At 44.0% G+C, this 15,135-nt stretch overlaps 1 protein-coding gene across 1 annotated transcript in view; it reads left to right on the top strand.

The window, feature by feature from the left end:
* The window catches only part of lyst (lysosomal trafficking regulator), a 419,684-nt gene that overhangs the window by 314,047 nt on the left and 90,502 nt on the right, over nucleotides 1-15,135 (top strand). The window contains 2 exon segments of the mRNA XM_068020720.1: nucleotides 1,915-2,084; nucleotides 13,306-13,536. Of these exon segments, the coding sequence (XP_067876821.1) occupies nucleotides 1,915-2,084; nucleotides 13,306-13,536 (401 nt within the window).

Genomic DNA, 15,135 nt, shown 5'->3' with positions numbered 1-15,135 from the left:
CAGAGGAAATAGTTTCTCCCTATCTTCCCTTCAACTCCTTTAATCGTTATAAACACTTCAGTTAGCTAACAATTATAATGGACTGTCATATCATTTCAATTTGAACCAATAATACCGGTGAAACCAGCTGTTCAATGTAGCAGTCAAAAGTCGTATTTTAGTGATTGCCTTCCTGACTCCTCCAAGAGCATTTCATCTGACGCGCTTTTTTTTTTCTTATGTTAGAAATATACAAAACTAGGGCTTTGAATTATTTTGTCTAGATTCCAGAGTGGTGATAAGTGGGGCAAACTTATAAAGGGCAGTTGTGGGTATACTGATCAAATTGCAAAGCTGTTTTTCATTTGAAGCACTGAAAAGTCAGCTTATGGCATGACTCACACTTTTAAGGAGGAAGTTAAGGCCTTGGAGAGAGTGGAGAGGATATTTACTAGAATGGTACCAGGGAAGAGGGGCTTCAGTTATCTTGGGAGACTGGAGAAACTAAGGTTATTCCCATTGAAGCAAAGAAGGTCAAGGGGAGGTTGAGGTATTTAAAATTTTGATGTTTTGATGGAGTAGATAGGGAGAAATTGTTTCCATCAGCAGGAGGGTTGGTAACCAGAGGGGCCAGATTTAAGGTAATGGACAAAAAAGCCAGGCAATGAGGACAATTTTTTTTTACTATTAATTGGAGTTCACTGCCCGAAAAGTTGTAACTTTTCAAAGGGAATTGGATTTGTACCTAAAAAGGAACAATTTGCAGGGCTATGGAGAAAGAGCAGGGTGAATACGACTAATTGGATAGCTGTTTCATAGAACTGGCAAAGGCACGATGGGTTGAATGGCCTCCTTGCTGCATAATTCTCTGGTTTCCCCCAAAAATCTATCCTTGGCCCCCTTCTTATTTCTCATCTGCATGCTGCCCCTCAGTGACATCATCAAAAACACATCAGGTTCCACATGTATGCTAACGACACTTATCTCACCACCACTTATCATGACCCCTCCAATGTCTCTGATTTGTCTCACTGCTTGTCTGATATTCAGTATTGGCTGAGTATAAATTTTCTCCAACTCAATATTGGAAAACTGAAGCCATTGTCTTTAGTTCCCATCGTAAACTCTTTTCCCTGACCACGGTTTCTATTCCTCATCCTGACACTATCTGAAACTGAGCCAGACTGGTTGTAACCTTGGTGTCACTGTTTGACCCCAAGATGAGCTTCTGATTACATGTCCGCTCCACCAAGACTGCCTACTTCCATCTCCGTAATATCGCTCGACTCTGCCTCTTCCTCAGCTCATCTGCTGCTGAAACCCTCATCCATGCCTTTGTTAGCTCTAGACTTGACTATTTCAGTGCTCTCCTGATTGACCTCCCATTTTGCCATAAACTTGTGCTCATCCAAAACTCTGCTGCCCATATCTTAACTCGCACCAAGTTTCATTCACCTATCACTCCTGCACTTGCTGACCTACGCTGGCTCCTATCCAACAATGCCTCAGTTATAAAATCCTCATCCTTGTTTTCAAATCCCTCCAAGGCCTTGCCCCACCCTATCTCTGTAACCTCCCCCAGCCTTACAAGCCTTTGAGATTTCTGCACTCCTGTAGTTCTAGCATCTTGAGTATCTCTGATTTTATTTGCTCCATTTCAGCTGCTTGTGTCCCAAGCTCCAGAATTCCTTCCCTAAGCCTCTCTGCCTTCTCTCTACTCTTTTAAGATGCTCTTGATCATCTGTCCTGATTATCTCCTGTGGCTCAGTGTCAAAATTCTTTATTGAGATTGCTCTTGTACCTTGACGTTTTACTGTGCTAAAGATGCAGTATAAATGCAAGTTTTTGTTTCTGTATTCAGTTCAACTGTTGCCATTTTTCCTTCTAGCTCCATGTCTCACTTCCCTAATTGAGTTTAAAATGTTTTGTTGACAGCTTCTCGATGCATATTTCTCACGAGCATCAAAGGAACAAAAGGAAAAATTCTTGAAAAACCATGGATTTTCCTTGTTGGCCAACCAGCTATATCTCCACCAAGGGACACAAGGGTTGCTGGAGTGCTTCCTCGAAATGTTGCTAGGCCAAGCAGTTGGTCTGGATGAAGAGTATGTCTTTTTTTCTAATCTAATTCATTTTTATCTATTTCCGTGAATCAAGGGTAGCATTCATAAAATCAAAATCAATTTTGTTAGCCCTTGCAATCATAATTATGCAGTGCTTGGGAGGTGAGGACTTCAGCACTAATATAATCTGTTTTCATCAATTTGTAATGTTTGTAAATGAGATGCAATAGTATACAGAACTAAACGGAAATTTAAAACCTGAGTGCATAGTGGATGGACAGTTGTGTTTTGTCAGAGGGTGATATGTTTGTTCGCCCAACTGAAGATTAAAGGGAGCGATGCCATCTGAATGCACTTTTTAAAAATTTGAGCTGCTACTAAGAATTGCAATTAAATTGGTCACCTATTTGTTTTCTCTTCTGGTAGTTGTTTACACAGTGCCTCCTGATAACAATGAGAGATGTGCACTAGGTTGAATCATTTGCTGATCAGGAACAATGTGACAGAATTTTTATAGCAGTTAATGTTAACTGTTAATCTAGGCTGCTCCAAATACATATTCGCTAATTTAGTTCACACTGCTAGACTGAATAAACGCAAATCATTATCGCAGACGACATCATCAACATTCAAAAACATGTTTAAAAATCAGATATGTCTAAATTGATCCCAGTTCTTATAACTGCTGTAATATTCCCTCTTAAATATAATCATATTTGTTAGGATTAATCTACAGAAAATCAGAAAATGGTAGCTAAACTGCCCTAAGAACTACATCTCCCTTTAAATCCTTAAAGTATTCAGTTGGAATGGTATTTTTGTGCTAAGTTTAAGCCCACTCCTCAGGATGTTGAGGTCACTTGGATATCATCTGGCCCACTAATAAATACTCATATTCCTAATTTGGATCAGCAGTATTAGTTGTAAAATGACATTTCTCAGCTAATTGGTGGAACAGGATAATGTATGTAGAGGAGTTGGCCTAATGGGAAAAGGTATTTAGAGTGGGAGGGGGCTTGTGTGGAGGCCTGTTTCTGTGCTGTACATTCTACTTTTTTCATGTCGGGCTCTGAAATGCTCCTGAGTACTCACCATTGTACCATATTAGGGTGACAGCTGTTTTTTTATTCGTTCAAGGGATGTGAGCGTCGCTGGCTAGGCCAGCATTTATTGCCCAGCCCTAACTGCCCTTCAGAAGGTGGTGGTGAGCTGCCTTCTTGAACTGCTTCAGTCCATGTTGGGTGGGTACACCCACAGTGCTGTAAGGAAGGGAGTTCCAGGATTTTGACCCAGCGACAGTGAAGCAGCAGCAATATAGTTCCAGGTCAGGATGGTGTGTGGCTTGGAGGGAACTTGCAGATGTGTTCCCATGCATCTGCTGCTCTTGTCCTTCTAGGTGGTAGAGGTTGCAGGTTTGGAAGGTGCTGTCTAAGGAGAGTAGCTGACCAACCGGAAAAAAATCTTCATAGAAGTGCAAAGTCCTTCAAACTGAGATGGTTGTGGCAACAGAAAGGCCTCAGTAGCCGTTTTTTTTTCTGGAGGGATGTGAAGAAGGTCCACAAGCAATAGTGACTGGTGTTTGGGAGGTCAAATCTGCCTGTTGTTTTGGGAAGCTACAATACATGAGATGTATTTATCTGCCTTTTGCCTGCCCAAAGGAATTTGCAGGTGAGACTTCCAAGATATTAACATTATTTGGGCTGGAACTGTGTCAGAATTCACAGAATCATGGAATATTTACAGTGCAGAAGGAGGCCATTCGTCCCATCATGTCCGCACCTACTCTCTGAAAGAGCAACTCCCTCAGTTCCATTCCCCTGCACATTCTTCCTTTTCAAATAACTGTCTAATTCCTTTTTGAATGCTTCAGTTGAACCTGCCTCCACCACGTTCTAAGGCAGTGCATTCCAGACATTAACCACTTGCTGCATGAAAAAGTTTTTCCTCATGTCACTTTTGCTTCTCTTACCAACTACTTTAAATCTGTGCCCCCTCATTCTTGATCCTTTCACGAGTGGGAACAATGTCTTTCCATCTACTCTGTCCAGACCACTCATGATTTTGAATACCTCTATCAAATCACCTATCAGCCTTCTCTTCTCCAAGGAAAACAGTCGTAACTTCTCCAATCTATCTTCGTAACTGAAATTCCTCATCCCTGGAAACATTCTTGTGAATATCTTCTGTACGCTCTCCAATGCCCTCATGTATTTCCTCAAGTGCGGTGCCCAGAATTGGACACAATACCCCAGCTGAGGCCAAACTAGTGTCTTACACAAGTTCAACATAACTTCCTTGCTCTTGTACTCTATGCCCTTATTAATAAAGCCCAGGATACTGTATGCTTTATTAACTGCTCTCTCAACCTGTCCTGAAACCTTCAATGACTTATGCACATACAGTCCTAGGTCCCTCTGCTCCTGCACCCCCTTTAGAATTGTACCCTTTATTTTATATTGTCACTCCATGTTCTTCCTACCAAAATGAATCACTTCACATTTCTCTGCATTGACCTTCATCTGCCACCATTCCACCAACTTGTCTATGTCCTTTTGACGTTCTAGGGGAAGGCAATGACATAGTGGTATTGTCACTGGACTAGTAACCCAGAGACCCAGGGTATTGCTCTGCAGACATGGGTTCGAAGCCCACCACAGCAGAAGGTGGAATTTGAATTCAATTAATAAATCTGGAATTTAAAGCTAGTCTAATGATTTTTCATGAAACCATTATCGATTGTTGTAAAAACCCATCTGGTTCACTAATGTCCTTTAGGGAAGGAAATCTGCTGTCCTTACCTGGTCTGGCCTACACTTGACTCCAGATCCACAACAGTGTGGTTGACTCTTACATGCCCTCTGAAATGGCCTAGCAAGCCACTCAGTTTATCTAACCGCTACGAAGTCAATAAAAAAGAATGAAACCGGACGGACTACCCGGCATCGGCCTAGGCACCAGAAATGACAACGGCAAACCCAGCCCTGTTGACCCTTCAAAGTCCTCCTTACTAACATCTGGGGGCTTGTGCCAAAGTTGGGAGAGCAGCCCCACAGACTAGTCAAGCAACAGCTTGACATAGTCATACTCATGGAATCATACCTTACAGACAATGTCCCAAACACTGCCATCACCAACCCCGGATATGTCTTGTCCCACCGGCAGGACAGACCCAACAGAGGTGGCGGCAGAGTCGGGAGGGAGTTGCCCTTGAAGTCCTCAACATCGACTCCGGACCCCATGAAGTCTCATGGCATCAGGGCAAACATGGGCAAGGAAACTTCCTGCTGATTACCACCTACTGCCCTCCCTCAGCTAATGAGTCAGTACTTCTCCATGTTGAACACCATTTGGAGGAAGCACTGAGGGTGGCAAGGGCACAGAATGTACTCTGGATGGGGGACTTCAATGTCCATCATCAAGAGTGGCTTGGTAGCACCACTACTGACCAAGCTGGCCGAGTCCTAAAGGACATTGCTGCTAGACTGGTTATGCGGCAGGTGGTGAGGGAACCAAGAGGAGGGAAAAGCATACTTGACCTCATCCTCATCAATCTGCCTGTCGCAGATGCATCTGTCCATGACAGTATTGGTAGGAGTGACCACTGCACAGTCCTTGTGGAGCCAAAGTCCCGCCATCATATTGAGGATACCCTCCATCATGTTGTGTGGCACTACCACCATGCTAAATGGGATAGATTTAGAACAAATCTAGCAATGCAAAACTGGGCATCCATGAGGCGCTGTGGGCCATCAGCAGCAGCAGAATTGTACTCGACCACAATCTGTAACCTCATGGCCTGGCATATCCCCCACTCTACCATTACCATCAACCAAGGAGACCAATGAAGAGTGCTGGAGGGCATGCCAGGAGCAGCAGCAGGCATACCTAAAAATGAGGTGGCAACCTGGTGAAGCTACAACACGGGACTCGTGTGCCAAACTGAGTAAGTTGCATGCGATAGACAGAGCTGCGCAATCCCATAACCAATGGATCTGATCTAAGCTGCGCAGACCTGCCACATCCAGCCGTGAATGATGGTGGACAATTAAACAACTAACTGGAGGAGGTGGCTCCACAAATATCCGCAATGATGGGGGAGACCAGCACATCAATGCGAAAGATAAGGATGAAGTATTTGCAACAATCTTCAGCCAGAAGTGCCGAGTTGATGATCCATCTCGGCCTCCTCCTGAAGTCCCAAGCATCACAGATGCCAGACTTCAGCCAATTCGATTTGCATGATATCAAGAAACGACTGAAGGCACTGGATATCACAAAATCTATGGGCCCTGACAATATACCATCAATAGTACTGAAGACCTTTGCTCCAGAACCTGCCACGTCCCTAGCCAAACTGTTCGAGTACAGCGACAACACTGGCATCTCCCTGGCAATGTAGAAAATTGTCGAAGTGTGTCTTGTCCACTAAAAGCAGGTTAAGTCCAACCCAGCCAATTACCGCCCCATAAGTCTACTCTCATCATCAGTAAAGTGATGGAAGGTGTCATCAACAGCGCCATCAAGCGGCACTTGCTTAGCAATAACCTGCTCAGTGACGCTCAATTTGGGTTCCACTAGGGCCACTCAGCTCCTGACCTCATTACAGCCTTGGTTCCAACATGGACAAGAGAGCTGAACTCATGACTTGACATCAAGGCAGCGTTTGACCGAGTATGACATCAAGGAGCCCTGGCAAAACTGACGTCAATAGGAATCGGGGAAAACTCTCCGCTGGTTGGAGTCATACCTAGTGCAAAGGAAGATGGTTGTGGTTGTTGGAGGTCAATCGTCTGAGCTCCAGGACATCACTTCAGGAGTTCCTCAGGGTAGTGTCCTAGGTCCTCAGCCCCCTGGATCTCTGGGTTACTAGTCCAGTGACAATATCACTATGCCATCTCCTTCCCCCTAGAACTTCAAAACGACATAGACAGTGGCGCAGTGGTTAGCACCGCAGCCTCACAGATCCAGCGACCCGGGTTCAAATCTGGGTACTGCCTGTGTGGAGTTTGCAAGTTCTCCCTGTGTCTGCGTGGGTTTCCTCCGGGTGCTCCGGTTTCCTCCCACATGCCAAAGACTTGCAGGGTGATAGGTTAATTGGCCATTATAAATTGCAGGTAGGTGGTAGGGAAATATAGGAACAGGTGGGGATGTGGTAGGAATATGGAATTAGGGTAGGATTAGTATAAGTGGGTGGTTGATGGTCGGCACAGACTCGGTGGGCCGAAGGGCCTGTTTCAGTGCTGTATCTCTTATAAAAAAAAAACAAGTTGGTGGAATGGGCAGACAGGTGGCAGATGAAGGTCAATGCAGAGAAATGTGAAGTGATTCATTTTGGTAGGAAGAACATGGAGAGACAATATAAAATAAAGGGTACAATTCTAAAGGGGGTGCAGGAGCAGAGGGACCTAGGACTGTATGTGCATAAGTCATTGAAGGTTTCAGGACAGGTTGAGAGAGCAGTTAATAAAGCATACAGTATCCTGGGCTTTATTAATAAGGGCATAGAGTACAAGAGCAAGGAAGTTATGTTGAACTTGTGTAAGACACTAGTTTGGCCTCAGCTGGGGTATTGTGTCCAATTCTGGGCACCGCACTTGACGAAATACGTGACCTTCCTTCAATCATAAGGTCAGAAGTAGGGGTGTTCATTGATGATTGCATAATGTTCAGCACCATTCGTGACTCCTCAGATACTGAAGCAGTCCGTATAGAAATGGAGCAAGACCTGGACAATATCCAGGCTTGGGCTGATAAGTGGCAAGTAACATTCGCGCCACACAAGTGCCAGGCAATTACGATCTCCAACAAGAGAGAATCTAACCATCTCCTCTTGACATTCAATGGCATTACCACTGCTGAATCCCCCCACGATCAACATCCTAGGGGCTATCATTGACCAGAAACTGAACTGGACCAGCCGTATAAATACTGTGGCTACAAGAGCAGGTCAGAGGCTAGGAATCCTGAGGCGAGTAACTCACCTCCTGACTCCCCAAAGCCTATCCACCATCTACAAGGCACAAGTCAGGAGTGTGATGTAATACTCTCCATTTGCCTGGATGGGTGCAGCTCCAACAACACTTAAGAAGCTCGACAAAGCAGCGCTCTTCATTGGCACCCCATTTACAAACATTCACTCGCTTCACCACCGACGCACAGTGGCAGCAGTGTGTACCATCTACAAGATGCACTGCAGCAACACACCAAGGCTTCTTAGACAGCACCTTCCAAACCCATGACCTCTGCCAACTAGAAGGACAAGGGCAGCAAATGCAAGTTCCCCTCCAGGTCACACACCGTCCTGACTTGGAACTATATCGCCATTCCTTCACTGTCGCTGGGTCAAAATCCTGGAACTCCCTTCTTAACAGCACTGTGGGTATACCTACCTCACATGGATTGCAGTTGTTCAAGAAGGCAGCTCACCACCTTCTCAAGGGCAGTTAGGGATGGGCAGTAATTGCTGGCCTAGCCAGCGACGCACACATCCCATGAATGAATTTTTAAAAAAACTATCTTCCTCTCAGTTCACAATGCTTCCAAGTTTCGGATCATCTGCAAACTTTGAAATTGTGCCCTGTACACCAAGGTCTAGGTTATTAATATATGTCAGGAAAAACAAGGGTCCCAACACTGATCCCTGGGGAACTCCACTCCAAAGCCTTCCTCCAGCACGAAAAACATCCATTAGCCACTACTCTTTGTTTCCTGTCACTTAGCCAGTTATATATCCATGTTGCTATCGTCCCTTTTATTCCATGAGCTACAAGTTTGCACACAAGTCTGTTGTGTGGCACTGTATCAAATGCCTTTTGAAAGTCCATGTACACCACATCAACAGCATTGCCCTCATCAACCCTCTCTGTTATCTTCTCAAAAAAACTCCAAGTTAGTTTAACATGATTTTCCCTTAAGAAATCCATGCTGGCTTTCCTTAATTAACTCACATTTGTCCATGTGATTATTGATTTTGTCCCGAATTATCTTTACTAGAAGTTTTCCCACCACTGAAGTTAAACTGACTGGCCAGTAGTTGCTGGGCTTATCTTTGCACCCTTTTTTGAACAAGGGTGTAATGTTTGCAATTCTCCAGTCCTTGGGCACCACCCCTGAGTCTAAGGAAGACTGAAAAATTATGGCCAGTTCCTCTGCGATTTCCACCCTCACTTCCCTCAGTATCCTTGGATACATCTCATCCAGCCCTGGTGCTTTTATCCACTTTAAGTTCAGACAGCCTATCTAATACTTCCTCTTTATCAATTTTAACCCCTCTAGTGTCTGACTTACCTCCTCTTTCAACATTGCTTGTGTTGCATCTTCTTCCTTGGTAATTCATCTAGAATCGTTACAGAGGCAAGAAAGAATAATCATGTTTTAAAGTTCACCCTATACAGAAGTGTTCACCCTATACAGAAGTAATATGGGCAGCTTATTTCATCTGGTCAGGTCCGCATATATCCTGCTTAGAAATGGGGAAGGGGAAAGGCGGAGAAAGGTTCCTTTTGTGCAGGGTGGCTAGCTTCACTGTAGCTCGAATCCATAGGTAAAGTTAGATCTTACCATTTAATGTGCATTCGCTCTCGACACCTTGCTCCACTCCTTAATCACCCCCAACATCCTTTCTACAGCATTTTCCTGTGCAGCTGCAGGAGATACCACACCTGCCCTTTTACCTCCTCCCTTTCCACTGTCCAGGGGCCTAATCACTCCTTCCAGGTGAAACAGCTATTTATTTTGTACTATTTTCAATTTAGTTTACTGTGTTCACTGCTCACAATGCGTTCTCCTCTGTACTCCTCTACAGTTTGGTGAGCACTTGGCGAAACACCTCCGTTTAGTCACAAGTGTAACCCCGAGCTTCTGGTCGCCTGTCTTTTTAATTCGTTGCCCCACTCCCACTCTGACCTCGGCCTCGTACACTGTTCTGATGAAGCTGAACGTAAGCTCAAGGAATAGCACCTCATCTTTCAATTAGGCACTTTACAACCTTCTGAACTCGAAATTGAGTTTAGCAATTTTAGATCATAACCTCCGACCTATTTTTTCCAGACAGCAGCTATTGGTATTGATTCTGCTGTTTACGTTTACACCTCCTTTTCATCCATCTTTTTGTTTCTTTACTTCTCCCATTACCATCTCTTTTTGCCTTACACAATCATTTCTTCTGTCATTTAATCTCTCCTGCCTACCACCCTATCATAGACCTTCCCTTTTGTTCTTCTCCCCTTCCCACCATCCCCTTTCTTTGCCACTACTTGCTTAAAACCTGTTACATCACTAACTTTTTCCAGTTTTGATGAAAGGTCATTGACCTGAAGTATTAACTCTGTTTCTCTCTCCATAGATGCTGTCTGATCTGCTGAGTATTTCCAGCATTTTTTGTTTTCATAAAATCTGTTACATCTCGATTTTAAAATGCTCATCCTTGTTTTCAAATCCCATCATGGCCTGGCCCCTCCCTATCTCTTTAATCTCCTCCAGCCCCACAACTTCCAAGATATTTCTGCTTCTCTGACTCTGGCCTCTTGGGCATCCCCGATTTTAATCGCTGCACCATTGGTGACCGTGCCTAGGCCCCAATCTCTGGAATTCGCTCCCTAAACCCCTCTGTCACTTTCCTCCTTTAATGCACTACTTAAAATCTACCTCTTTGACCAAACTTTTGGTCAGCAGCCCTAATATCTCCTTATGTGGCTTGGTGTCATGTTTTATACTGCCCCTGTGATGCGCCTTGGGACGCTTTATTATGTTAAAGGAGCTACATAAATGCAAGTTGTTGTTGTATGGGCCAGTCCAAGGCTAGTTGCATCCCAAAAATATTGTGGAAAAGATAGATTTTGACAGTGTAACTAGCATCATCGCAGTGAGCTTCTGCTATTACAAACTCCCAAGCATTTTTTTGTTTTCTGACCAAAATGCTCTTTCTGTAGTTCTTGTCAATAAAATTATTGAAATTTTTAAAAAGTCCCTTCAGGAAGCTAGGATCTTGGTCACTGTTTGATGGTTATAGAGATGTTGAATTGCATAAGATGTGCAATGGTTGTGGTCCTTTACCTGCTAGTGTGATTATAGCTGTGTTCATAGAATGGTTACAGCACAGAAGGAAGCCATTCAGTCTATTGAGTTTGTGCCAACTCTCTGCAAAAGTAATCCAGCTAGGTCTACTCCTCCACCCTTTCCCCTTAGTCTTTCAAGCATTGTACGCCCAAGTCCGAGTTATTATTAATCACGAAAAGCAGTGGTCCAAGTACCGACCTTTGGGGAACTCCACTGTATGCCTTCATCCAGTCCAAAAACACTGCTCTCTGTTTTCTGTCCTTTACCCAAATTTGTTTCCATGCTGCCACTGCCCCTTTTTATTCTAGGAGCTTCACTTTTGCTGACAAGCCAAATATGTGATAGTTTATCAAATGTCTTTTGGAAATCCTTATGCACTAAAGGCCTGCCCGGGTCTGCAAATGAGGCCCGACCTGGCCCGAGTCCTTCCATTTTTTCCCACACCCGACCCAACCATCAGTTAACCTACCTTCTGTTTTTCACTTTGTTCCTTACCTGCACAAACTTAAAATAACTAACAAAACCACCTTTAAAGTCCAAAAAGTAAATTAACATTAGAGTCATTTACCTGAGGTGGTGATCGAGCGTGTCCAATTTAGCACGACCCAACCCGAGCCCGGAAGTGCGACCCGACCCAAACCCGACATGTCGTTGGGTTCAGGTCGGATAGCAGGCCTTTAATATACACCACATTAACTGCATTACGCTCATCAAAAAATTCAATCAAGTTAGTTAAACACAATTTGCCCTTAACAAATCCTTGCTGGCTTTCCTTAGTTAATCTACACTTGTCCATGTGACTGTTAATTTTGCCCCAGATTATCATTTCTAAAAATTTCCCCACCACCAAGATTAAACTGACTGGCCTGTGTTGAAAGAGTGTGCTCGTCTTCAACACATGGTGGAGGAGCTTTAGTGGGAGGCGACTAAGCACATGGAGTAGGGTATTGTTTTTTAAAAAAAAATTCAGCTAATGATCCGGACTGATCTGGACTTTCCCTGATGTCAGGTTTTTGGCATTTTATTCTTTAACACTTTTGAAATGCCCAATAATTTGAACTATTGCATGATAGGCGTATGGCATGCTGGGATCAGTGAAGGGCACTTAGTGCAGAGGTGCAGTTGAAATTGTTCACACTTTTTATTAATTTGTGGGATGTGGGCGTCGCTGGCTAGGCCAGCATTTATTGCCCATCCCTAATTGCCCTTGAGAAGGTGGTGGTGAGCTCCCTTCTTGAACCACTTCAGTCCTTGGGGTGTAGGTACAACAACAGTGCTGTTAGGAAGGGAGATCCAGGATTTTGACCCAGTGACAGTGAAGGAACGGCAATATAGTTCCAAGTCAGAATGGTGTGTGGCTTGGAAGGGAACTTGCAGGTAATGTTATTCCCATGCATCTGCTGCCCCTGGTGGTAGAGGTCCTGGGTTTGGAAGGTGCTGTAGTTGCTGCAGTGCATCTCATAGATGGTGCACATTGCTGCCACTGTGCGTCGGTGGTGGAGGGAGTGAATGTTGAAGGTGGTGGATGGGGCGACAATCAAACAGGCTGCTTTGTCATGGATGGTATCAAGCTTCATGAGTGTTGTTGGAGCTGCTGTCATCCAGGCAAGTGGAGACTATTCCATCACACTCCTGACTTGTGCGTTTTAGGTGGTGGACAGGCATTGGGGAGACAGGAGGTAAGTTACTCGCCGCAGAATTCCCAGCCTTTGTCCTGTTCTTGTGGCCACAGCATTTATGTGGCTGGTCCAGTTCAGTTTCTGGTCAATGGTAACCCCCAAGACGTTGTTAGTAATAAATCACCTAATAAATTACACAGCTGCAAACACATTAGATGCATCAGACAAGCTAGAACCACAAATTCTGAAGAAATCAAGGACAAAACAGAAGAGGCCTGCACTAAAAGTAGCCTGGTTTGTTGTGCCACCCTGATGCTGATTCTGAGAAATTCATTCAGTTATTGGCAAATGGAAGAAGGTGGTCGTTGAATCTGCTACAGCCTTGGAATAGGGACGTGTGCCACTGATCGGAGCAATAATACTTGAATAGTACTTTGATTTGTTTTGTACTTTAACTGACCAATGGGTTGTGTGCTGCTGCTAACAGATATGTGGGTTTTAAAAGGGCATATGCCAATATAAAGGACAAGTTTTACAGAACAGTTCAACTTTTGAGTAATTTGCTTTGTGTTTCTTGATTATAACAGTTTGGATCCTGAAGCTATGGTTCACATTGACCCATTTCGGAAAAGGTGCATTATTCCTGTATTGGGACTCATTGAAAACTCCCTGTATGAAAATACATTGGTGCACAATAAATTGTGCATCCTACTCCAGCTTCTGAATGCCTGCCCCAAGTTGGCTGATGTACTGCTTGACAATGGCTTGCTATACGTCTTGTTTAACACCTTAGCAACACTAAATGGACTAGAAAACGGGTAAGGAGTTATTATGGTATTCTTAGTAGATTGTGAAGTCAAATAATTATCTTACAATTATAACAATTAGTAAAAACATTTAAACTGTTCCATTTTCCTTTATTAATTTTGGAACAGCTCTTATTCTGCTTTAGGTCTAAGTCAGAGTCATGAAGTCAGAGTTATACAGCACAGAAACAGGCCCTTCGGCCCATCGCGTCTGTGCCGGCCATCAAGCACCTATCCATTCTAATCCCATTTTCAAGCACTTGGCCCGTAGCCTTGTATGCTTTGGCATTTCAAGTGCTCATCTAAATACTTCTTAAATGTTGTGAGGGTTCCTGCCTCTACCACCCCTTCAGGCAGTATGTTCCAAATTCCAACCACCCTCTGGGTGAAAACATTTTTCTCCAAATCTCCTCTAAACCTCCTGCCCCTTACCTTAAATCTTTGCCCCCTGGTTATTGATCCCTCTGCTAATGGAAAACGTTTCTTCCTGTCTATCCTATCGATGTTCCTCATAATTTAGTATACCTCAATCAGTTCCCCCCTCAGCCTTCTCTGCTCTAAGGAAAACAACGCTAGACTATCCAGTCTCTCTTCATAGCTGAAATGCTCCAGCCCAGGCAACATCCTGGTGAATCTCTCTGCACCCTCTCCAGTGCAATCACATCCTTCCTGTAGTGTGGTGACCAGAACTGTACACAGTACTCCAGCTGTGGCCTAACTATCATATTATACAGCTCCATCATAACCTCCCTGCTCCTATATTCTATGCCTCAGCTAATAAAGGCAAGTATCCCATATGCCTTCCTAACCACCTTATCTACCTGTGCTGCTGCCTTCAGTGCTCTATGGGCAAATACACTAAGGTCCCTCTGACCCTCTGTACTTCCTAGGGTCCTACCATCCATTGTATATTCCCTTGCCTTGTTAGCCCTCCCAAAATGCATCACCTCACACTTCTCAGGATTAAATTCCACTTGCCACTGCTCTGCCCATCTTACCAGCCCATCTATATTCTGTAATCTAAGGCTTTCCTCCTCACTATTTACACCACCAATTTTCGTGTCATCTGCAAACTTACTGATCATACCTCCTATATTCACGTCTAAATCATTAATGTACACTACAGACAGCAAGGGTTCCAGCACTGAGGCTACACACCATTAACATACCGTTTGCCTTTGCTCCATAACCTTCTGGTCAGTTAATCTCTGTGACCCTGTCCTGTTAACACCTTCCCTTTTGTTATCTCTTGCCCTACCCCTGCTTTATTTGTTTAAAACCTGTTACATTTCTAACCTTTGCCAGTTAAGGGTCACTGACCTGAAACGTTAACTCTGCTTCTCTCTCCACAGATGCTGCCAGACCTGCTGAGTATTTCCAACATTAATTGTTTTTATTTCAGATTTCCAGCATCTGCGTTATTTTGCTTTTATTTATGTAAGAATGAAGCCATTAGGTTCCCATTGTATTACGACTATTGGTCTCAAACCAATATCTGTAACGTCCCAATGTCGTCCCTGGTGTGCTGGTCAATATTTATTCCTCAACATCACTAAACAGATTATCTGATCATTACCTCATTGCTGTTCGTGGAACCTTGACTGCCATGTT

Source organism: Heterodontus francisci, chromosome 3 (assembly GCF_036365525.1).
Source record: "Heterodontus francisci isolate sHetFra1 chromosome 3, sHetFra1.hap1, whole genome shotgun sequence".
NCBI classification, from domain to species: Eukaryota; Metazoa; Chordata; class Chondrichthyes; order Heterodontiformes; family Heterodontidae; genus Heterodontus; species Heterodontus francisci.
This window is presented reverse-complemented; position numbering and strand designations above follow the sequence as displayed.